The 25,898-nt window shown below is 43.6% G+C and overlaps 1 protein-coding gene across 2 annotated transcripts in view; it reads right to left on the bottom strand.

Annotated features, from left to right (window-relative positions):
* Positions 1-25,898, bottom strand: part of CLVS1 (clavesin 1) — a 175,607-nt gene that overhangs the window by 19,635 nt on the left and 130,074 nt on the right. For both annotated transcript variants that reach the window (XM_025001621.2, NM_001206009.1), the window contains 2 exons: positions 17,562-17,672; positions 12,964-13,199 (listed from right to left, as the gene is read on the bottom strand). In XM_025001621.2, the coding sequence (XP_024857389.1) occupies positions 12,964-13,199; positions 17,562-17,672 (347 nt within the window). The remainder of the gene's footprint in view (positions 1-12,963; positions 13,200-17,561; positions 17,673-25,898) is intronic.

The raw sequence follows: 25,898 nt of genomic DNA, 5'->3' as shown, positions 1-25,898 counted from the left end.
GTTTCTCTGTATGTCTGTATGGGAGAGCCTTTTTAATGATATCTATACCCCTATGGGGCTTCCCTGGTGACTCAGTGGTAAAGAATCCACCTGTCAAAGCAGGAGACACGGGTTTAATTCTTGGGTCAGGAAGATCCCCTGTAGGGTGGAACTGACAACCCACTCCAGTATCCTTGCCTGGGAAATTCCATGGACAGAGGAGTTTGGTGGGCTACAGTCCATGGGGTCACAAAAGAGTGGGAGACAACTTAGCGACTAACCAACAACATAGCCATTCTAATTACTTTACTAGAGATATAGGCTAGAAGAAGAAAGTAACTAATAAACCAATCCCAACAACTGAGAAAGATGTCACAAAATCAACGGACTGATTTAAAGACCATGTACTTGCTTCATGAAGCAGAAATTCCAGATCTGCCTTCCCAAGCCTGAAGCAGAGTTGCTGGTTTCCAGTCCAAGCCATCCCCTCCTCTTTCCCAGGCAGAAAAATCTCCTTTGGTTTGGATTCACCCTGTGTGAATCAGGGTGGATTCCTGCCTGAGAATTCTTCCCTTCTGCTGGATGCAGGGGTCAGAACCTGGCTTCCGGGGACAACTACTGACCACTGGAATAAACATTCCCACTAGGCCACTAGAATAAACATTCCTGTAGCCACCTTACTTTGTTATTTTATTATGTGAAATAATACATTTTCCTTATTGTTTAAAGCAATGTGGCTGGAGTTTTGTCATATTCACAAATCAACCCCGAGTATTCATTGGAAGAACCGATGCTGAAGCTGAAGCTCCAATACTTTGGCTACCTGATGCGAAGAGTCGATTCACTGGAAAAGATGTCAGAGGCCGGGAAAGATTGAGGGCAGGACGGAGCTACAGAGAATAAGATGGTTGGATGTCATCACCAACTCCATGCACATGAGTTTGAGCAAACTCCAGGAGATGGTGAAGGATAGGGGGATACCTGGCATGCTGCAGTCCATGGGGTCGCAAAGAGTTAGATACGACGTACCGGCTTACCAACATATTTGCAGCCAAATACTTATGTAGATCAGATCAGATCAGTCACTCAGTCGTGTCCGACTCCTTGCGACACCATGAATAGCAGCACGCCAGGCCTCCCTGTCCATCACCAACTCCCGCAGTTCACTCAGATTCATGTCCATCGAGTCAGTGATGCCATCCAGCCATCTCATCCTCTGTCGTCCCCTTCTCCTCCTGCCCCCAATCCCTCCCAGCATCAGAGTCTTTTCCAACGAGTCAACTCTTCGCAAGAAGTGGCCAAAGTACTGGAGTTTCAGCTTTAGCATCATTCCTTCCAAAGAAATCCCAGGGCTGATCTCCTTCAGAATGGACTGGTTGGATCTCCTTGTAGTCCAAGGGACTCTCAAGAGTCTTCTCCAACACCACAGTTCAAAAGCATCAATTCTTTGGCACTCAGCCTTCTTCACAGTCCAACTCTCACATCCATACATGACCACAGGAAAAACCATAGCCTTGACTAGACGAACCTTTGCTGGCAAAGTAATGTCTCTGCTTTTGAATATGCTATCTAGGTTGGTCATAACTTTCCTTCCAAGGAGTAAGCATCTTTTAATTTCATGGCTGCAGTCACCATCTACAGTGATTTTGGAGCCCAGAAAAATAAAGTCTGACACTGTTTCCACTGTTTCCCCATCTATTTCCCATGAAGTGGTGGGACCGGATGCCATGATCTTCATTTTCTGAATGTTGAACTTAAGCCAACTTTTTCACTCTCCACTTTCACTATCATCAAGAGGCTTTTGAGTTCCTCTTCACTTTCTGCCATAAGGGTGATGTCATCTGCATATCTGAGGTTATTGATATTTCTCCCGGCAATCTTGATTCCAGTTTGTGTTTCTTCCAGTCCAGCGTTTCTCATGATGTACTCTGCATATAAGTTAAATAAACAGGGTGACAATATACAGCCTTGACGAACTCCTTTTCCTATTTGGAACCAGTCTATTGTTCCATGTCCAGTTCTAACTGTTGCTTCCTGACCTGCATACAAATTTCTCAAGAGGCAGATCAGGTGGTCTGGTATTCCCATCTCTTTCAGAATTTTCCACAGTTTATTGTGATCCACACAGTCAAAGGCTTTGGCATAGTCAATAAAGCAGAAATAGATGTTTTTCTGGAACTCTCTGGCTTTTTCGATGATCCAGCAGATGTTGGCAATTTGATCTCTGGTTCCTCTGCCTTTTCTAAAACCAGCTTGAACATCAGGAAGTTCACGGTTCACATATTGCTGAAGCCTGGCTTGGAGAATTTTGAGCATTACTTTACTAGCGTGTGAGATGAGTGCAATTGTGTGGTAGTTTGAGCATTCTTTGGCATTGCCTTTCTTTGGGATTGGAATGAAAACTGACCTTTTCTCGTCCTGGGGCCACTGCTGAGTTTTCCAAATTTGCTGGCATGTTGAGTGCAGCACTTTCACAGCATCATCTTTCAGGATTTGAAACAGCTCCACTGGAATTCCATCACCTCCACTAGCTTTGTTCGTAGTGATGCTTTCTAAGGCCCACTTGACTTCACATTTCAGGATGTCTGGCTCTAGGTCAGTGATCACACCATCGTGATTATCTGGGTCGTGAAGATCTTTTTTGTACAGTTCTTCTGTGTATTCTTGCCATCTCTTCTTAACATCTTCTGCTTTTGTTAGGTCCATACCATTTCTGTCCTTTATCAAGCCCATCTTTGCATGAAATGTTCCTTTGGTATCTCTGATTTTCTTGAAGAGATCCCTAGTCTTTCCAATTCTGTTGTTTTCCTCTATTTCTTTGCATTGATTGCTGAAGAAGGCTTTCTTATCTCTTCTTGCTATTCTTTGGAACTCTGCATTCAGATGTTTATATCTTTCCTTTTCTCCTTTGCTTTTCGCTTCTCTTCTTTTCACAGCTATTTGTAAGGCCTCCCCAGACAGCCATTTTGCTTTTTTGCATTTCTTTTCCATGGGAATGGTCTTGATTCCTGTCTCCTGTACAATGTCATGAACCTCATTCCATAGCTCATCAGGCACTCTATCTATCAGATCTAGGCCCTTAAATCTATTTCTCACTTCCACTGTATAATCATAAGGGATTTGATTTAGGTCATACCTGAATGGTCTAGTGGTTTTCCCTACTTTCTTCAATTTAAGTCTGAATTTGGCAATAAGGAGTTCATGGTCTGAGCCACAGTCAGTTCCTGGTCTTGTTTTTGTTGACTGTATAGGGCTTCTCCATCTTTGGCTGCAAAGAATATAATCAATCTGATTTCGGTGTTGACCATCTGGTGATGTCCATGTATAGAGTCTTCTCTTGTTGTTGGAAGAGGGTGTTTGTTATGACCAGTGCATTTTCTTGGCAAAACTCTATTAGTCTTTGCCCTGCTTCATTCCGTATTCCAAGGCCAAATTTGCCTGTTACTCCAGGTGTTTCTTGACTTCCTACTTTTGCATTCCAGTCCCCTATAATGAAAAGGATATCTTTTTTGGGTGTTAGTTCTAAAAGGTCTTGTAGGTCTTCATAGAACCATTCAACTTCAGGTTCTTCAGCGTACTGGTTGGGGCATAGACTTGGATTACTGTGATATTGAATGGTTTGCCTTGGAAACGAACAATCATTCTGTCGTTTTTGAGATTGCATCAAGTACTGCATTTCGGACTCTTTTGTTGACCATGATGGCCACTCCATTTCTTCTGAGGGATTCCTGCCCGCAGTAGTAGATATAATGGTCATCTGAGTTAAATTCACCCATTCCAGTCCATTTCAGTTTGTTGATTTCTAGAATGTTGACATTCACTCTTGCCATCTCTTGTTTGATCACTTCCAATTTGTCTTGATTCATGGACCTGACATTCCAGGTTCCTATGCAATATTGCTCTTTACAGCATTGGACCTTGCTTCTATCACCAGTCACATCCAGAGCTGGGTATTGTTTTTGCTTTGGCTCCATCCCTTCATTCTTTCTGAAGTTATTTCTCCACTGATCTCCAGTAGCATATTGGGCACCTACTGACCTGTGGAGTTTCTCTTTCAGTATCCTATCATTTTGCCTTTTCATACTGTTCATGGGGTTGTCAAGGCAAGAATACTGAAGTGGTTTGCCATTCCCTTCTCCAGTGGACCACATTCTGTCAATACTTATTAGAGCTTAATACAAAGCCTACTCAGGGCTTAGTCACTGTTGTGTCTGATTCTTTGCGACCCCATGGACTGCAGCCCCCCAGGCTTCTCTGTCTGTGGGATTTCCCAGACAAGAATACTGGAGTGGGTTGTTATTTCCTTCTCAAAATACAAAATTGGACAGAAGTTAAAAATTTGGCTAAAAAAAAGTTTGGCTACCTACTTTCTGTATGTAAAACATATTCCAGTAATAAATAAATTAGGAGGAAATTAGGTGCTTCAGAGCCACACCATCCCAAAAGCAGAAAGTGACAGCCAATGACCTGAGAACAAGGAAATAGACTATAAAAAATAAAATGAAAAACAAGAAGTTAAAACTCAGCCCACAAAGTCATTATTGTATCAAAGAACAGATTGTTCTAGGAATAATTTATGTAGAGAAAATTTCATTTAAACTAATAATTTTTTTAAAGTTTTTTCTGCTTAAGTGTTGAGCCAAAATTATCTGGGGAAGAAGAGGTGTTAGGACCACTTATTCACTGAGAACCTCATACAAGCTTAAGTTTACACATGTGCCAGAATGCATTGTTCCCAGATGATTGGAGCTCAGTGGCCATTTGTGCTCCTAAAGCACATAATGAAAAGTGATCAGGCCCCAAGAACACTCACAAAAGCCCATTGGGTTCCCAAGGGGCCAGAAGACTGTTGGAACGCATGGCAGGGTTAGGATCATGGACGATGTCTACCCACTGGAAGTGACAGCACTGTTCCTGAGGTCAGACCCAGGTCACCGGGTCATCAGAATATAGAGACATTTCCTTAAGCCCTGGAGCAGGCACGTGCTGCCCCACAAGCTGCCTGCCCATCTCTGGACAGTGCAACTTGGGGCTGCCTGACAGACTGTGCTAGAGGACAGACCACCATATGGAGTGGGGAACTGGAAGAGAGGACCTGTAAAGTTTCCTCCAGTTGTTTCCAGTTTTCCTGTCTCCTCTGGGCTTCCCAGGTGGCTCAGTGGCAAAGAATCTGCCTGTCAGTGCAGGAGACACAGGAGACTCGGGTTTGATCCCTGGGTGGGGAAGATCCCCTTGAGCAGGGAATGGCAACCCACTCCAATATTCTTGCCTGAAAAATCCCATGGACAGAGGAGCCTGGTGGGCTACAGTGATAAAAGAGTTGAACATGACTGAGAGACTGAGCATGCACACGCAAACACTTGGTCCTTAGGGGTCAAAAGATGCTCTGAATGCTGGATGTTCTGCCCCTGTAATCTTCTAAGCCATCACAGACCTCTGTCTGCAAGGCACCCGACAGCAGGCACAGTCTGACAGCAGGAGCAGCCCCTCTTGCTGGCATCACTAGCACCAGGCTCCTCTCTGTCCATCCTGCTGCTGCCCGAAATCCCCAAGCAAAGCCTCAAGGGTCCACCAAGAACAGTAGGACTGCAGGGGTGATGAGATGTGTGTGCAATTGCCAGCTTCTCCAGCATGGTCTTGAATCTTAACTCTGATATATTCAGGCTTCCTTGGTGGCTCAAACGGTAAAGAATCTTCCCGCAATGCAGAAGACCTGGGTTTAATCCCTGCATCGGGAAGATCCCTTGGAGGAAGGTATGGCAACCCACTCCAGTATGCTTGCCTGGAGAATTCCAAGGATGGAAGAGCCTGGTATTTTACCATTCTCCAAAACCCGGGTCAGCTCTGCTTATCTCCCCAAAGACTTCCCCCAAGTCTTCCTGGTTGAAATTAATGACAGCTTCCTCAGAGCATTGCAGCAGATTCTTCCCCCTCCTTCATTGCACCTCTCTGCAGTGAAATATAGTTATTTGTGGGCACATCTTGTCTCCCCTAGAAGATCCCAGGAGGCAAGATCCAGGACAGTCTTGGTAAAGCAGGAGAATTACCTCTTTTCATCTGGGAGCTGACACTGGTTAAAGTGACTGGGCAAATGCACCAAGAATGGGTTTGGGAGATGGTAAATTTTACTCAACATTAATTCATCTATATGCACTGAGCAATACTTTGGCCACCTGATGTGAAGAGTTGACCCACTGGAAAAGACCCTGATGCTGCGGAAGACAAAAGGCAAAAGGAGAAGAGGGTGAGAGAGGATGAGATGGTTGGATAGCATCATGGACTCAGTGGACATGAATTTGAGCAAACTCTAGGAGATAGTGGAGGACAGAGGAGCCTGGCATGTTGCAGTCCATGGAGTCACATAGTCAGACATGACTTAGCAACTGAGCAACAGAGTGCAGTGGGCATGTAGAGCGTGACTGCTGTGCCTACTGTGTGCTGGATGTTGAGTTGGATTCTTGGGGAGGCAGTGAGATAAATTAAGAGTTAGTTAGACAAAGTCTTTACCCTCCAGAATTCACTGGCTAATAATGGAGGGTGTCATCCCCTCTGACTCTCAACATTAACTCAGAAATGGGACTTGGAGCCAGGACATGTCTGGTCAACCAAGAGATGTAACTCAGATCATCTGGGGAAAGAGTGGCAAATTCCAATTTCATGCCCTTCACCTTGGAAGTTTAGACCTATCTAGGGTGTGATGGTCTTAGGGTAGATCGGGTAGGGACAGGCCACATGAGATTCCTGTCCATGCAGAGATTGGAGAGAGAAGCCTAGCACAAGAGTTGAGGACAGAATGTATAAGGAAAAGCAGGCAGTGTGTCCTATCTTAGAGAGGGCACAAACCCAGAACAGGGAACCAGCGTGCCCAGGTCTGAAACCCAGCTTGGCCATTTACTCACAGTGTGATCTTGGGCATTCTTAACCACTCTATGTTTCAGTTTCCCCATTTGTAAAAATGAGATAAAGACAACATCTTTTTCTTACAGTTGTGGTAAGGACTTAAAGAATTTAATGAGCTAAGGGCTCGGAACAGTGTCAAAGTGTGAGTTGTCACTACAGCTGTCACTGTGTTGTAGTCCGGACTGAGGGGTGGTCAGGACTCGGGTGCTAAGCTTAGTCCCTTCCCTGTAGAGGCCACAAAATCAACAGTCTCTCAGCCACCATGACCACCACTTCCCAGTGAAGGTAGTAACCTGGGGAGTAAATGATCTCGTCCATCCAAGCAGGGAGGTGTTCCAGACATTTGAGTGTAATCATTATGACCGAGCAGGAAATACACAGCTTCTCCTCCTCCCAGACTTTGTTTACTGTTACCCACTGTTTACTGTTTACCAAAAGAAGACCTCCAACAGAGATGCTCTTCCTCAAACCCAGCAGGACCCCAGAGGACCTTCCCAGGACAGGCCCTCCCCCATATCCTCTGTTCTAGCTCTTCTCTGAAGCACCTAGGTAACAGTATTTGATGCACATTTCCTGAGCTGTTTTGCAGATGTGAAAAACCCTTCCCTCTTCAACAGACGGAAGATGTTAACTACTGAGCATGTAGCCCCAGACCTCCTGGAACCTAAGGACTGACAATGTGAACCCCTGTGACACCACCCTATGACCTCACCATCAGTCAATCAGAGAACTGTGCAGGAGCTGCCCAAGTACCCTGCGACACCACCCTTCTCCCCACCTGACTTTTTCTGTTTTAATTATTTTATCAATTTTAATTGGAGGACAATTACTTTAAAATATTGTGGTGGTTTTTGCCGTACATCAACATGAATCAGCCACAGGTGTACATGTGTCCCCCCATCCTGACCTCCCCTCCATCTCCCTCCCCATCCCTTCCCTCTGGGTTGTACCAGAGCACTGGTTTGGGGTGCCCTGTTTCATGCATCAAACTTGCACAGGTCATTTATTTTACATATGGTAATATACATGTTTCAATGCCCACCTGCCTTTTAAAAACGCTTTGCTGAAAGCCTCTGGGGAGCTCAGGGCCTTTTAGGCATCAGCCGCCGGTCTCCTTGCAGGACCCTGCAGTAACCCTTTCTCGGCTCCAAACTCCAAGGTTTCCGTTTGTTTGGCCTCACTGTATCAGGCGCACGAACTTGCGTTAGTACTCCTTCCCCAAACTTCTCCAGAATTTAGCTGTCCTTCTGCAGATTCAGCGTCAGTTCTGGCCTCATCTTCTCACCTGAGCCCCCATATCAGCCTGCTGATGGCTTTTAGTCCCTCTTCTCTGCTAATTCCATGATCCTTACAAAACTCAGATCATAACTGTATTTAACTATGTCTGGTGGGAAAATACGAATGAAAACAAAAATAGCATATGGCTGTCCTACCATCAGGCTTATGATTAAAACCGCATCAAAGACAGACAACTCATGGTAAAGGAGATCAGATTTGTGGTCACCAGAGGCAGGGGGTAGGAGGAGGGAAAATTGGATGAAGGTGGTCAAGAGGTACAAACTCTCAGTTACAAGATAAATAAGGGGACTTCCCTGGTGCCCTGGGGGCTGAGACTCCATGCTCCAGATGCAGGGGGCCTGAGTTCCATCCCTGGTCAGGGAACTAGATCGCACAGGCCACAACCAAGAGTTCTCACGCCACAGCTAAGACCTGGCGCAGGTGAAGAAATAAAATATTTTTTCAAAAAGATAAATTAAGTTCTAGGGATATAATGTACAAAATGATTGATAGAATTAAAACTGCTCATGTTATATGTGAAAGTTGTTAAGAGAGTATGTCTTCAGAGTTCTCATTACACGGAACCAAAGTTTTTCTATTTCTTTAATTTTGTATTTATATGAAATGAGGGATGTTCACTAAATGTATGTGATAATCATTTCATCCTTATGTAAGTCAAATCATTATATTGTACACCTTGTGTGTGCTCAGTCGCTCAGTCATGTCCGATTCTTTGTGACCTCATGGTCTGTAGCCTGCTAGGCTCCTCTTGCCTGGAACTCTCCAGGCAAGAATACTGGAGTGAGTTGCCATGCCCTCCTTCAAGGGATCTTCCCAACCCCAGGATCAAACCCACATCTCCTGCCCCTCCTGCACTGCAGGAGGATTCTTTCCCCACTGAGCCACCTCAGAAGCATTATGTCAATTATAACTCAAGAGAAAAAAAGTGAAGTCTGCTAATATCAAGCACTTTTAATGGGTCTGAGAGGGATATTCTCACACACCCAAAATGGGAGTGAGGTCATTTTGGAGGGTCTCTAGGCAGTGATTGAAACTTAAGTTGCACAGTCCTCTGACCCAGCAGCTACAGGGCCCCACATCTACCCAGAGGAAGGAGGCACATCAAAAAGATTCATTGAGCCCTTCTTAAAACAGAGAAAAAAAGCTCAGAAAAAAATCTAGCAGTCCATCAGAAGATAAATGGCTGCACTGTGATATATCCACTTTCTGGAACATGACACAGCACTGAAAACATGAGCTACACCTACATTACCAACATCAAAGGAGCTTACATAAAGACAGATTAACTATGTGTGTCCCCCTTCAAATTCATATGTTGACGTCCTAACCCCCAGTATCTCAGACTGTGACTATATTTGGAGATAGCATCTTTAAGGAGGTTATTAAGATATTGACCAAACAGTCAGTCAGTTAAGTTCAGTCGCTCAGTCGTGTCCGACTCTTTGCAACCCCATGAATCGCAGCACGCCAGGCCTCCCTGTCCATCACCAACTCCCGCAGTTCACTCAGACTCACGTCCATCGAGTCAGTGATGCCATCCAGCCATCTCATCCTCTGTCGTCCCCTTCTCCTCCTGCCCCCAATCCCTCCTAGCATCAGAGTCTTTTCCAGTGAGTCAACTCTTCGCATGAGGTGGCCAAAGTACTGGAGTTTCAGCTTTAGCATCATTCCTTCCAAAGAAATCCCAGGGCTGATCTCCTTCAGAATGGACTGGTTGGATCTCCTTGCAGTCCAAGGGACTCTCAAGAGTCTTCTCCAACACCACAGTTCAAAAGCATCAATTCTTCGACACTCAGCCTTCTTCACAGTCCAACTCTCACATTCATACATGACCACTGGAAAAACCATAGCCTTGACCAGACGGATCTTTGTTGGCAAAGTAATGTCTCTGCTTTTCAATATGCTATCTAGGTTTGTTCTAACTTTCCTTCATGGCTGCAGTCACCATCTGCAGTGATTTTGGAGCCCAGAAAAAGGTGGGCCCTAAGCCAATATGACTAGTGTCCTTATAAGAAGAGGAAATTAGGATACAGATAAAGATGCATGAAGGGAAACCCAGTGAAGACACAGAGAGAGGATAGCCATCTACAAGCCGAGGAGAGAGGCCTCAGAGGGCACCAACCTGCAGACACCTTAACCTTGGACTTGTAGCCTCCATACTGTGAGAGAATAACTTTCTATTGTTTAAGGCAGTGGTCCCCAACCTTTTTGGCACCAGGGACCGGTTTCATGGAAGACAGTTTTTCTATGGAACAGGGTGGCAGGAGGAGATGGTTTCAGAATGATTCCAGCACATTACATTTATTTTGCATTTTATTTCTATTATTACATTGTGATATATAGGGTCTTCCCAGGTGTCACTAGTGGTGAAGAACCCACCTGCCTGTGCAAGTAGATGTAAGAGACACAGGTTCAATCCCTGGGTCAGGAAGATGCCCTGGAGGAGGGTCCAGCAACCCACCCCAGTATTCTTGCCTGGAGAATCCCATGGACAAAAGAGCCTGGTGGACTACAGTCGATGAGGCCGCAGAGAGATGGACACAACAGAGCAAGTGAACACGCTACCTTATAATATATATGATGAAATAATTATATAATTCACCATAATACAAAACCAGAGGGAACTCTGAGCTTGTTTTCCTGCAGTTAGATGTTACCATCCGGGGATGATGGAAGAGCAATAGGGAGAAGCTGTAAATGCAGATGAAATTTCACTCTCTTGCCTGGTGCTCACCTCCTGCTGTGTGGCCCGGTTCCCAATAGGCCATGGACCAGTATTTTGGCCTTGGACCAGTACTGGACCAATACTGGGTCAGGGACCCCTGATTTAAGGCACCTGGTCCATTCTAGACTGCGGTACTTTGTCACAGCAGCCCTATCGAACTAGACCACACAATACACAATATTAGATATTGTCTCTGGGTGCATATAGCTATGTGTAATGTATGGAAAGCCTCTTGATGAAAGTGAAAGAGGAGAGTGAAAAAGTTGGCTTAAAGCTCAACATTCAGAAAACGAAGATCATGGCATCTGGTCCCATCACATCATGGAAAATAGATGGGGAAACAGTGTCAGACTTTATTTTGGGAGGCTCCAAAATCACTGCAGATGGTGACTGCAGCCATGAAATTAAAAGACACTTACTCCTTGGAAGAAAAGTTAGGACAAACCTAGATAGCATGTTGAAAAGCAGAGACATCACTTTGCCAACAAAGGTCCATCTATTCAAGGCTATGGTTTTTCCAGTGGTCAGGTATGGATGTGAGAGTTGGACTGTGAAGAAAGCTGAGTGTCGAAGAATTGATGCTCTTGAACTGTGGTGTTGGAGAAGACTTTTGAGAGTCCCTTGGACTGCAAGGAGATCCAATCAGTCCATTCTGAAGGAGATCAGCCCTGGGATTTCTTTGGAAGGAATGATGCTAAAGCTGAAACTCCAGTACTTTGGCCACCTCATGGGAAGAGTTGACTCATTGGAAAAGACTCTGATGCTGGGAGGGATTGGGGGCAGGACAAGAAGGGGACGACAGGATGAGATGGCTGGATGGCATCACTGACTCGATGGACATGAGTCTGAGTGAACTGCGGGAGTTGGTGATGGACAGGGAGGCCTGGTGTGCTCCGATTCATGGGGTCGCAAAGAGTCGGACACGACTGAGCAACTGAACTGAACTGAACTGAATGTACAGAAAAGAGAATAGAAAGGCCCACCCCAGTCCAACCCCTCCTGTAGGGAGGCATAGAGATTGAGATTGGGGACTTGAGGTTGAAAAGGTAAAATAAGGCTTTACTGATTATAATAACAAAGTACTTGCACATTATTTGTATATCCATTTAAAAAGCCCTCACTCGTGGTCTTCTATTGACAGCATACACTGTACTTCCCCACCTGCAACCAGCCATCTGTAGAACTTCATTCCCACTCTCACCCCGGAACCTTTCACACCAATTTGCCACACCAGAATATCCCACCCCTCCACAGCCTCCACACCTCTGTCTGTCTTGTTTTTCCCCCTCTGTAAGCCTGGGCTGCTGATTCTCATCCTTCGGAGCCCAGCTCAGCTGTCACTCACAGTAGAAACAGGTTGCTAGAAGTCTTACTTGGCAGATTTTCCCAAGGCCCTGTTCTCTGTCTTTTTCCTTTTATGTCTTTATTTATTTTCATACTCCCAGTGCCCAATCAGTGCCTGTGGCCAAGTAAATGCTCAATAAATGGTTCCAAATGCATCGATGATAGCAACATTTTCTAGCAGGTTGCTTTTTCCTCCAATGTGTCTCAAAGGTCCCACATTCATTCTGTGTGAATTAACAGACTCCCTCAAGACCAGAACTGTAATCATGACATGACCAAGGGCCAAGCCTTCTACTGCTTCTTTCATACAATGGGGATAACAGTATTTCTGAGCTAGCCAAGCCGCATTTACTTTCAATTTTGGTGAAATCAGCTGAGAATGTATTACAATTTATTTTATTCAAGTTCTGTGCCTATAAAGGTCTTCAATTACTTAACTCACAATGCATGCATGCTCAATCGTGTCTGACTCTTTGCGAGCCCATGGACTGTAGCCCGCCAGGCTCCTCTGTCCATGGGATTTTCCAGGCAAAACACTGGGGTGGGTTGACATTCCCTTCTCCTGGGGTTCTTCCTGACCCAAGGATCGAAACTGAGTCTCCTGCACTGCAGGCAGATTCTTTACCATCTGAGTTACCAGGGTTACCCAAAATAGCCCCCATATCAAAAATGCCTCTTGAGCTCTAACTGGAAGGCTCTGCTAACCCAGACCTTACCTCTTCATTGGCTTGGGTGAGCATTCTCTCTCCAGATTGGAGGATGTGTGTTTCACGTGCATTGCATTATAGGAAGTGTGAGTGTAGTCATTTTCGTCGCTGTAGTCAGGACCGAGCAACGTCCGGGCCCACGTCCCCATGTCATAAGGAGGAAGAGTGCCTCCAAATTCAGATGGCAAAAATTCAGGGTGTATTAGCTGGTGGAGGCTGTTTAAGTTGTTTCCGTGCAGGAAAATCTGGAAAGAAAAAATAATAAGCGAGAAAAAATATCCAAAACGTATGATCGAGCACTTAGTCTAATACACAGTCTAGCAGTGACAAAGTAGATGTGTTGTTGGTGATCATGAAGTTTAAAGAGGCATTCAATTTTGTGTCTGTGGCTTAGTCTTCATAAAATGTTAATTTATTGCTCAGAAAAGGGGCTGAATTAATAGTCCTTAAAAATGAAGTTCGTGAATAAATTGGGTATTTTTTGGCCATGGTCCAAATTTATACATATAGTCATCTCTTAATTATCCCTGCAGATGAAAAGAGTAGGAATGTAGACCCTCCAAATCCCTAATCATGCTTCATGCACACCACATTGCACTGTTCTTTTCCTTAAGCTTCCTCTAGACCCTCCTCAATGTTCTCCATCCTTCCCAGGCCTACATCTAGTGGCAAAGGCTTCCTCAATCTGCCCCAGTGACACCTGCCCACTTGACTCTCCCTGATTCTCCAAATTAACTGTTCATTGTGAGATGACTTCTAAGTTTTTCTGATTTGTTCATTGATGTCTTTCTCCCCCATAGGAGAGGGCTTCTCTGTTGGCTCAATCATGAAGAATCTGCTTGCCAATGCAGGAAACACCGGTTCCATTCCTGGGTCTGGAAGATCCCCTGGAGAAGGAAATGGCAGCTCACTCCAGTAGTCTTGCTGGGGTGATCCCATGGATAGAGGAACCTGGTGGGCTACAGTCTATAGGATGGCAAAATAGCTGGACATGACTAAGCAACTCAATAATGAAACAACCCCCTTAGGAACAGCAGGATGCTCAGGAAAGGGACCTTTTTTTTTTTTTTTTTTTAACCCTTTTAATACTCTCCTAGCTCCCAGGGTAGTGTGGGCACAAGGAAAAATCTCAGTCACTTATCTCAGTCACTTCTTAAGCAATGGACTTGGAAACTGACCTGGGAATTTATTGTGAGATGTTTTTGCAACAGTTTTCTATTTCTGTCTGGATTTGCCAATACCCTCAACAAACAAGTTTGCATCTTCGAAGCATATAATGGATGGTAATATAATTAGTCATAGGGGAGAAAACACCCCCAAATAACATTTTGAAACAAATCCATAAAGTGGATAAGCCACAAGTTGATAATTACCATTGCCTGTAATTTAGGAATTGACTCCTGAAAGTTTATTCAAAGTGCATCTGTATAATGACATCGATTCCCACACTTCTTCATGTTGCAGGCTCAATGCACATTAATTGTTCCTGAGTACAGGGTCATAAATTATACACACACATGCACACACTTAACCATGAAGAAATGTATGAATAAATGTGATTTTTAAAATATGTACATATAGTATAATAATATATCATGTAAGTGTTACATTACACTGTTACTACAGGCATCCCTTGCCTATTGTGCTTTGCTGCACTTAACAGATATTACACTTTTTGTAAGCCAAAAGTTTGTGGCAACCTTATATCAAACAAGTCTATTGGTGCCCTTTTTCTAAAGTGTTAGCAAACCTCGTGTCTCTATGTCACATTTTGATAATTCTCTTAATATTTCAAACTCATTCATTATTATTATATTAGTCATGGTGATCTGTGATCAGTGATCTTTGATATAACTATGATAATTTTTGTTGTTGTTTTGTACTTTTAATTAAAGTATGAACATTTTTTAGACATACTATTGCACACTTAATAGACTACAGTATAGTGTAAATGTAACTTTTTTATACACTGGGAAACAGAAAAAAAAACATACATGTGATTTGCTTTTTCATGATGCTTGCTTTTTTCCTGTGGTCTGGAACGTAACTCACAACATGTCTTAAGGGTGTATATTATTAGTATAATGTACTATATAAGTATATAATAAATATTTGCTTTTTATAAAATAAAATTTAGGCTACACTCTGCAGCATATGAGACCTTAGTTCCATGATCAGGGATCAAACCTGCGGCCCCTGCGTTGGAAGGCAGAGCCTTACTCCCTACCTTGCCCTGTTGTACTGAATTTTAACTTGTGATGTAATGACATCATTTACTATGGTTTTTCCTGTGGTCATGTATGGATGTGAGAGTTGGACTGTGAAGGCTGAGTGCCGAGGAATTGATGCTTTTGAATTGTGGTGTTGGAGAAGACTCTTGAGAGTCCCTTGGACTGCAAGGAGATCCAACCAGTCCATTCTGAAGGAGATCAGCCCTGGGATTTCTTTGGAAGGAATGATGCTAAAGTTGAAACTCCAGTACTTTGGCCACCTCATGTGAAGAGTTGACTCATTGGAAAAGACTCTGATGCTGGGAGGGATTGGGAGCAGGAGGAGAAGGGGACGACAGAGGATGAGATGGCTGGATGGCATCACTGACTCGATGGACGTGAGTCTGAGTGAACTGCGGGAGTTGGTGATGGACAGGGAGGCCTGGCGTGCTGCGATTCATGGGGTCACAAATAGTTGGACACGACTGAGTGACTGAACCGAACCGAACCAAATTGAAAGAGGAAGGAGACAAGAAGCTAAGCACTAAAATTCTTCACAAGAATACTGTAGCACTTCAGGAAACAATGTACATTTTCTGACACTGGATGGTTGAGTATGACTGAATTTTAAAAAGAATTTTTTTTTAAGAGATTCACATATTCTGGCTTTTGCAGAATGTCTCAGTAGAGGAATTATAGTATTTGAAATGTGGAAAAGCTGTAGCTAAACACTGGTCCTGGTAGCCACGTACCCACCCAAAACTTCCAGTTCTCAGAGGAAAAGGCACGTTGTTGAAACTGGCCCTCTCTCTGGGGGTCATGTGAGGTGGACGAACTCATCAGGTAGGAAGCGGAATCCCCATTTGTCAGATTCTGTTCTGCACCCAGAGAACCAGGAAGCCCCTTCCTTCAGTGGCAGAGCACACATGCTGGTTGCCTTGTGGGAGGAAATGCCGTGGCTCCTTCCTGAGTAGAAGATGAGGCCACTGGGAAGCACGATGCCATGTTGGGAACCATATAAGGCACTTCTCGGCTCTTATCACCATCCTGAGCCCCAGACAGATCTCAGAATGTCCTAGAATGCCTCTGCCTCCTGAGGCTGGCCAATTCTAGTCCCGGGTTCCACACTCATTTGCGGACAGGAGAATTACCCTGCATCCTATACCCTATGGCAATGTTTCCTAATGATCTGGAAACAGCTGAGCTTTAGGAGTTGGGAACCCTGCAGAGTGTGTATATGTGGCAGGGATCCCCCACGTTATCATTCCCCTCTGAGTACTCTGAGCTCTTCCCAGCATAGAGTTCCTGGGACATAGAGGCTTATATCCGAGCTAAGCTGCTTTACTTGTGTCTGAATCTTTGAGACCCTTTGGACCGTAGCCTGCCAGGTTCCTTTGTCCACGGGATTCTCCACTCAAGAATACTGGAGTGAGTTGCCATGCCCTCTCTCAGGGGATCATCCTAACCCAGGGATTGAACCCATGTCTCTTGCGTCGCCTGCACTGGCAGACAGATTCTTCATCACTAGCACCACCTGGGAAGCCCAGCAGCCTATATAAGGTGCTGTAAGACTGACTCTTGTTCCCTTAAGAGGTGGTGCCCCTGAGCTAGGTGATAGCTGAAATCAGAACTCTTATAAGAAAAGAGAGCTAAATAGGAAAGATAAATGAGTGTTCCGGAGTCTCTCCTACAAGAATGACTTTATGCTGTGTGTCCCATAAAATTACCCCAGCCACTCTGTGATGTGGGTGTTAGTTTTTCCATTTTATAAATGAGGAAACAGAGATTCATAGAGGTTAAAGAATGCTGGGTTTCTCAGCTAATCAGAATGCCAGGGGGGAAAAAATCTGCTGGAGGATGCTGGCTTCCCAAATGTCATCAGCTGATGCAATCAAGATTTTAAAAGCCTTTTTCCTGTGAGCATTATTATTTCTAAAGAAGAATGCATTCCCGGCCTCAAGGGTGATGGAGCTGGCAGCTATGACCCAAGAGTCATGAGGGAAAAGGCAAACCATCAACATTCTTCATAGAGATAACACATTCGCAGGACAAAATGTAAGTTCTTAAAATATTCGGTGAACAGGAAGCTGTTTGACCTGGCATCTCCGACAAGCATTTACTGTAAAAGGGGCATCTGGCATTTGCATGCCTTCAACGCTTCCTTTGGTTTGTCACCGGGACTCTAAACTAACCCAGTGCCACTAAATTATTGATTAAATCCAGGCCATTTGCAAAACTCCAGCTGAGGCTCAAAAGCTCAGGGACTGCAGAAAAGCCAAAAAAAAAAACAAAAAACAAAAACAACCATAGTGAAAAATAAAGACAGAGGGAGACTGAGTGGAGGGGCTCTGCAGTTGTCCCTCTGAACCTCCCCTTGTTGGGTTTTGCTTTCATTACCCGTTTCCTGGTCTTGTCTTTAAGGAATGGCTTGATGAGCGTGTACAGGGCATGAATGTACCAGGGCTGGTTGACAAAATGGACTCCTCCAAAGCGGGCAGGAAAGCTGTCCTGGGTGGAAAGAGAGAAACACACAGTGATCAGCACGCATCACGGGTTAGATGGGCCTAGCAGGACCGCCTCCTAGAGGGCCTGCTGCTTCTCAGGAATTGAAACATCAGCGAATGGTGGAAGAGGGGAAACACACCTACCTCCCGTTTGTTAAGGTTCCCTCTGTTCCATCGTGTCTCTGTTCCCCTGCAGCTCCACAACTCTCATGCATCAGGCCTGACATTTCTGAGTCACAATCATGTAACCACTGACACTGCACTGGGACATTTGCACTGGATGGTGAAGGGGCTGGGATTCTCCGTGACATCAGAGAACCCAGGCTTCAGTTCTCACGAGCCCTACAAGATGGCTCTGTTTACCCTCAATCTCTGCTTTCCAGCTCCAGCCCTCCCCGGTGAGGGATCATGACCATAACTAAACCTTCTGGGTGATGGAGGCTGTGTAGGAAGCAGGTGGAAAAGGATTTCAAAGGCTGTTCAGAGTTGGGGCTCCCTGAAGTCCTTCATGGTCTGACAATGTTCAATATTTGTGGCTTCTTTTTCACCGATTTCAGAACTAGCTCCTTATTTCATCCCGGGACTCACCCTCCCCCAGTAGGTTCCAGGGACAGACACACGCTCACTGATGGGCTAGCAGACTCCTCTAACTGAGGTCCTCTTTTTTTGCAGATGAACACGTGAAGGGTGTATATTATTAGTATAACATACTATGTAAGTATATAATAAATATTTGCTTTTTATAAAATAAAATTTAGTTTTTTTAATATAGGAAATATAAATACTTTTTAAAATGTTTCTAATTTTAGAATCCAGCTCAGGGCATAAGCTTAGAAACTGAGAAGTTGCTCTGGGTGCTAATTAGACCCACAGAACAAAGGACCTTGACCATGAACCCTGAGCTAGTCCCATAGCACCAGGTTCTCTGCTCCTGAGGGAGGGCTTCTGAAGATTGCATTCTCTGTTGTTAATGGAATTAAAAAGAAGAAACATCTAACGTGATTTGAATTGCCAAACATTATGGCTGTCAATTTTACAGCAACAAACATCTTTGTAGAATGTTAGCGAGATGGAGTGAAAGCAGAAGTCTCCTTTCTGAGCTAACAGTTCAGGCCACTGGCTGCTCCTTGCAGTGTATGAAATGCCCTGTGTGGATCTTTTTTAGTAACAAGGGAAGAGAGTTATTAACTTTTTTCAGAACCCTTTGAGTCTATAGGCTCCCTGGGCATTTTCTACACTGAGACCTAGTTTCCAATGTAACTACATGGAACTGTGCTTAAAGGTTGACCTTTAAAAAAACTTAACAATAATTTTGCCTCTATCTAGACAAACAATAATTTTGCCTCTATTTCTAGACATTTTACGGGCTTCCCAGGTGGCACAAGTGGTAAAGGACCCGCCTGCCAGTGCAGGAGACACAAGAGACGAGGGTTTGATCCCTGGGTCAGGAAGATCCCCTGCAGGAGGGCACGGCAACACACTCCAGTGTTCTTGCCTGGAGAATCTCAAGGACAGAGGAGCCTGGCAGGCTGCAGTCCATTGGGGCGCAAAGATTTAGACATGACTGAAGCAACTTAGCTCGCACATAAGCCTCCAGAGTTGACACGACTGAAGGGACTTAGCATACACTCAGACATTTTACAGAGTACAAAGTAGTATTTTGAAGCTTAAACTAGACAATTTCAATTAAAGGTCTTCGTTCTGCGGGTCTTTGTGTATTTTTTGTTTCATTTATTCTATCTTTTGAAAACTTAATGAAACCACCAAGTAAGGGTGGAAAGATGTTTATACCCATTTTACATTTGTCAAGAGTTCACACTATTTCAAGTGCAAATTCAGAAAGGTGAAAGTTATTAATAAGATTTTCTTTTCTCTTTTAGGTGCAGCTTGGGATCTAAAAATTCACTGGTTTCTTAAAAAGAAAGACCTTTCCCAGAAGTTTTTTCTTTGCAATGAGTGCTAAGCAATAACCTCAGTCTTTTGGGGCCTCTTGAGCTTGTTAATTCAGAACTAAAAATAACTGTAATTCATTGTCTTACATGCTACATGTGGGTTCTGGGGCTGTAGAAGCAGAATGAAAGCAAAGGGTTTATCTGTAAGCCAGGGTTTTAGAATCTTTTCCAGTTGTGAAAGGAAGCAGAATCCTATGGTCCTTGCCCCACCCACCAGGTCCTCTGTCTGCCTTTTGTTTGTGGAAAACTTCAGTAAAAAAATACGTTTAATCAGAGAAGTGAGAAATGTGGAAACAAAGGAAAACAGTGCAAGGAGACTAAGTAACAATAATATGGTCATGAAACATAGTCAAGGACCTTTAGTTCTTTCTCCAGGGCTGTAGATAATATTCTGGGCCACATCCTGTGAGCTGTCTTGTAGATACTCAAACATCAGATGGAGAAGTTAACTACATGATGACCAGACTGTACCCAGGACATGAGCTGCCACCATTCCGAGAACTGGCCACAAAGAAATGGAACAAATAGACCCTGGAACTGAAGATTAACTCTACCTAAAACAACCAAGATGATGCTGGTCAGACCACCCATGACCAATTGGAAGACGACTGTCAGAGCTGACTGCTATTTCTGCATGTAGCCCCCCTCTTCCTGTCGATAAAAGCTCTTGCCCCACTGGGTGCCACTGGTGGGAGTGGGAGGAGTAGGCTTTTGGACGAATGTCCGTTACCCTCCCTTCCAGTTGTCAGCATCTGAAATAAAGCAAACTTTCCTTTCTACCAACCTGGCCTGTTTATTGGCTTTTGAGCAGTGAGCAGCCAAACTACACACATTCCTTCGGTAAGAATACGGCCAGTAAGAAGGTTTTTATTTCTCTTGAGAATCTATTTATTAAATTTCTAGTTTGGTAAAATGGAAGAAAACCCCTATAAATAATACTGCACAGGCACTAGGTAAAATCTCAAAGAAAATATTAACCTTTAAAAAAAATCTAGAGAGTCTTAATTTTAGTCTATGGAAACTCAGTTCTCAAAGACAGCAACACTGTCTTCAGAAGAGACTGAAAGATAAAACAGAGCTGAGACCTGCCAGTTGTCTGTCTGTGATTCATCCTGGTTTTGAGTCTACTATCTTAAAGATGTAGGATTTTATTGAGGTTGGCTTCTCATTCAGATTGGCAAAGAAATATGTTCAGTAATGCATGTAAAATCCTATGCTTTGATTTTGAGATTTTGACACAGGCTTATTTTTCTTCAGGTCCCTTCTATAAAATTCAAATGAAGGCCCTTCTGTACAATAAGTGTGCTCAGTCACTCAGTCGTGTCCGACTCTTTGCGACCCCATGGACTGTCACCCACCAGGCTCCTCTGTTCGTGGGATTGTCCAGGCAAGAATACTGGAGTGGGTTGCCATTTCCTCCTCCAGGGGAGTCTTCCTGACTCAGGGATCAAACCTATTTCTCTTGTGTCTCCTGCATTGGCAGGAGTTCTTTACCTGGAGTGGGTTCTTTGCCACTAGAGCCACCTGGAAAGCCCATTTGTGTAATAAGGTCAATGTGCAAATGTCCCTAGTATCCTTGAGTGAGCCTGACTGCATTATTCATAATGGGGTGAGTGAGTGTGTGTGTGTGTGTGTGTGTGTGTGTGTGTGTGTATTATGCACAGGGAAAGGTGAGGGAAGAAAAAAATTAACAAACACAACCATCTTTTATGCAATGCCCATCATTGTTACTCATTTTGCCTAATCTCACCAGCAAACCACAGATAAAGGAGAAATAGTCTGTCCCACAAATGTCTCCCAGGACCCCAGGGGATCCACCATCCTCACAGAGGTGCATTTCGTAGGGGCTGGAGCAGATTTATCTCAAGACAGTAAACTTTGATACTATGACCGTATAACATTTTGTTTTTTGAGTTCTTGGCAACTAAACTCTATGCTCCAAAAACATACTCCAGGTTCAAGAAAATGGTGTCAACCATTAGATTCTTGGGAAAAAGGAGCAGTTTTGGCCCCTTGCTGTTAGGGAACTCATGATTTGTGAATTTTAAAATTTCTTTTGCAGGTGTGCTTGTCGTCATCCACATAGCATGATTTCCTCTATCTCTGGTTACGCATTTTAAGTATCTTGTAACACCATGAGATTTCTGGTCTCAAACACTTCTCAATCTGTGCCTATTATGTGTTAGGATAACCCAACTGGCACAACAACAACAACAACAAAATGGCATTAATTTTTGTGCATTTATCGTAAAAATATAATATTTCAAATTATAAATATATTCAAATCATAAAACTTATCTTCCCCTCGGTTTATTTTAAATTAATTCATTTCCTTATTACAAAAAATTTACCCATTCTAGAAAAGTATGAAATAGATTTAAAAAGCATTATTGGAAAAATTAGAAAATACAAAAAGAAAGAAGAAATGAAGAAACACCTACCATCCCACTGCAAAAGTCATACTGTTACTGTTTTCTAACATTCAGGACAGCCTATGTTATGTTTTAGTAACACACATCCCCTGCTCTTTATCACTGAAAACTGTGAAGCTGTATTTGTCCCTCACAGGAAATGTCCCTGCGGGGTCGGCAGGAGCTGGCTTGATTTGCTCAGCCCAGGACGCAGCCTCCCTGGGTGCGGTAGCACTGCTCACCACACTGCGGGAAACCACGTGGGGATCACACCTTTGCTCTTAAGGCTGGTGGCCAGAAGTGACATGCTTCAGCTGTCACAGGCCAAAAACGTGCCTGCGTCCTAGGGAATCAATAAGTAGAATTCTACCTCTGGCTGGTAAAGACCACAAGCATTGATGAACAGCACTAATGATTACCCAAGCTCTCCTTTCCCTCCCTTCACTTCCTTCATTATTTATTTATTTATTACTTATTTGGCTGCACTGGGTCTCAGTGGCAGCATGTGGGATCTTCAATCTTCATCTACATGCAGAATCTTTAGTTGTGATAAGTGACATCAAGTTCCCTGACCAGGGATCAAACTCGGGCCCCCTGAATTGGGAGTGTGGAATCTTAGCCCCTGGGCCACCAGGGAAGTCCCCTTCTTTCTTTCTAAATGGGATAATATTTTTTTACATTGGACTTAATTGATGGCCTACTTGATGCTTGTGAAATAATACCAGATAATCAGTATCAAATAATAAAAATTAGAGTTTACAGAATAGAGGGGAAAACATAAAATTGCCTTTCTTTAGTGTCTTTAATTTTTCACTCAAAATCAGTTTAGACCTTGCACCTCTTCAATTTAGCACATACATATGATTGTATGCCTATAGGACAAACACTGGATTGTATTCCTTAAAGCACTTGGTGGAAATCGTCATTGTCGTGGCTTTCTAGGATTTTGACTCCTTTTCCCACTTTCTCTGGCTAAGCTCTAGTTACACCCTAAGTTGCTGAGGTCAGGTTTGTGTTCCTTGATGTCCTTTTTTAATATTTATAGTCATGCCTCTCTAGCATTTTTCTTCAGAATTGTAGTGACACAAGAGGTAGCTTGGCGTGCTAACATCACTATAATCAGTCCTTCCTCTAGCCTTTAAGTCACACAAATACATGTTCACCCTGGACAAAGTAGCAAGCATTTCTTTCAAACCAGTCGCCAAGGCATTCTAACTTCACATTCAAAGAGTGCTACCTCGAAATCCCTCTTAAATGGAACACTGATTCGATGAATGACGTGAAAATCTGGGGTCAGGATTCCCTCTTGGCTTTTTGAAAACTCAGAGAAGGCTAGTCTCATCCATCTACCTTATTTCCCTTTATCAGATAAATAGCATCACCTCTGAGTGTTATTAAAATAAGTATCTGATACCAGAAAGAGTAGAAAGTAGAGTAACACTGACTTGAAGGAAGCAGGTGCCAGTGACCAAAAAAGTGATGGAGTAATAAGAAATAGGTTTGAACATGTAGGAAAAAAAGTTTTTAAGAATTTGGGAAAGTTAGTCGAGTGGGATAAATTCAACTAGGAAAGAGGAGACAGAGGAGGGTCTACTGTACATTCTATTGTGGATTAAGTATTAGAGATGGGTTTGTTTTTATTGTGGAAAATAAGAGGGTGAATCAGAGTCACAGCAACATGGGCGAGGCATGACTCTTTCAATGAAGTGCCAGGTATGTGGGCCAAGGGAAGATAAGGTAAGTAAGTGTTAGTCACTGAGTCCTGTCTGACTCTTTGTGACACTACTGACTGTAGCCTGCCAGGCTCCTCTCTCCATGGAATTCTCCAAGCAAGATTACTGGAGTGGGTTGCTGTGCCCTCCTCCAGGGGATCTTCCTGATCCAGAATGAGGGCCAGGGGAATGACCAGTGAACTCAGGACTGAGGTTAACTAAAGAATCAAGGTCAACTCCCTGGAAGGAATTCCCAGGGAGACAATAACTGATAATGCCCTGTTTGATGGATTAAAGGGTAACAAGAGAGATCCTTGTGGTGATGAAAATGTTCTATCACTGCACTGTGTCCTTGTCAGTATACTGGTTGCTCTATAGCTCTGTCGTTCTGCAAGATGTTGCCAGTGGGGAAAACTAAATAAAAGTTATATGGGATGTCTCTGTATTATCTCTTAGAACTGCATGTAGGTCTACAATTACTTCAAAACAAAAATTTTAAATGTGATTACTGTGAATATTTCAAACTCCCCCAAATAGTAGTCGCCATTTTCTTAGCATAGTAGAAACATTGCTAAGGCTGACCTTTTCTGCTTTATGTGAAATGTTAAACAAAAAATATGAGAGTTGGACCATAAAGAAGCAGGAGTGCTGAAGAACTGATGCTTTTGAATTGTGGTGTTGGAGAAGGCTCTTGAGAGTCCCTTGAATTGTAAAGAGATCAGACCAGTCAGTCCTAAAGGAAATCTCAACCTTGACTATTCATTGGAAGGACTGATGCTGAAGCTGAAGCTCCAATACTGTGGTCTCTGATGAGAAGAATAGACTCATCAGGTCTTGAAAAGACCCTGATGCTGGGAAAGATTGAAGGGAAAAAGAGAAGGAGGATGAGATGGTTAGATAGCATCACTGACTCAATGGACACGAGTGAGCAAATTCTAGGAAAGAGTGAAGGACAGAGGAGCCTGGCATGCTGCAGTTGATTGGGTTGCAAAGAATCAGACACGACTGAACGACTGAGAAAGAACAATACAGAAGCACATTCTGAGAGGCTCTTCTTAATTTTCTTTGGGAGTCTGGGACAGCATTAAGTGATTCTTGCAATCCATCAGAAATACCCTTCATGTTTAAATGGGCACTTTATTTTCACACTGGCACTCTTTAAGCATCACTCAGATGCCTTTTCTCATGTTTGATCAGGATTGAGGAGCAATATCGTAGAGGCAAACTGTTTCCTCTCTATTTCTTTGACGTTCAGATACAGATATTACAGGTGGTAGTTGGCCGAGTTTCCTGCTGGATAATGAAGTACTTGCTCCTGTGACTGGCTAAAATTTGAAATGCCTGCAGGCTAACATACTTTCAACAGGGTTTAAGACATGTGTGACCTCAACATCATGGTGCCCTGAGAGGCTTGGGGAGCTCTGCTCACTCTGTCTGCCCTCTTTCCCATCCTCCTCCTTCTACTGCTCTTACGTGGAAATTGGAATAGGACCACTCAAATTCACAAATACCTTCCCAACATCTATTAAAATTCCTCTGAAACCCAAAGGCAAAGAAGAAAAGAGAGATGATGAGCATGTTAGCTGTCTTTTAGAGTGTCTGCCTCTTCCCCTTTGGTAGCTCTGAGCATCTCCTTTCATTCATAAAACTGCACGTATGTGGGTCTGCGAGCACCACAAAGAAACGAGCGTGTAGTTAGGATTTATCTCTTCAGTACGTGCATGTCCTACTAATGATGCCCATTTCCCACATCAAAGCAGACAGATAAAAACATTTTGAGCAGCATAAATGGGCTTCACTGATGCAAGAGAGCCTTCTAAAAATGCTATATTTCATGGCGATGGGTTTCTATTACACCACGTGGTACTCATTAGTGTGAAAGTCACATATCCACCTATTTGCAAGGAAATGGAGAACTTATGCCATAGCAGCTACACACCAAATGCTTTACCTACATCAGTTGCAAGTAGGAGAGAGAACAGAGCATACTTATTGAGGAAACCACTGAGCAATAGCTCCCACTGACTATGAACAATGAATTTTCTTTGAATATATGTTTCTGGAGATGGAAATGGCAATGCACTCCAGTATTCTTGCCTGGAAAATTCCATGGACAGTCCATGGGGATTGCAAAAGAGTCGGACATGACTTAGCG

The sequence above is a fragment of the Bos taurus genome, chromosome 14 (genome assembly GCF_002263795.3).
Source record: "Bos taurus isolate L1 Dominette 01449 registration number 42190680 breed Hereford chromosome 14, ARS-UCD2.0, whole genome shotgun sequence".
Lineage (NCBI taxonomy): Eukaryota > Metazoa > Chordata > Mammalia > Artiodactyla > Bovidae > Bos > Bos taurus.
This window is presented reverse-complemented; position numbering and strand designations above follow the sequence as displayed.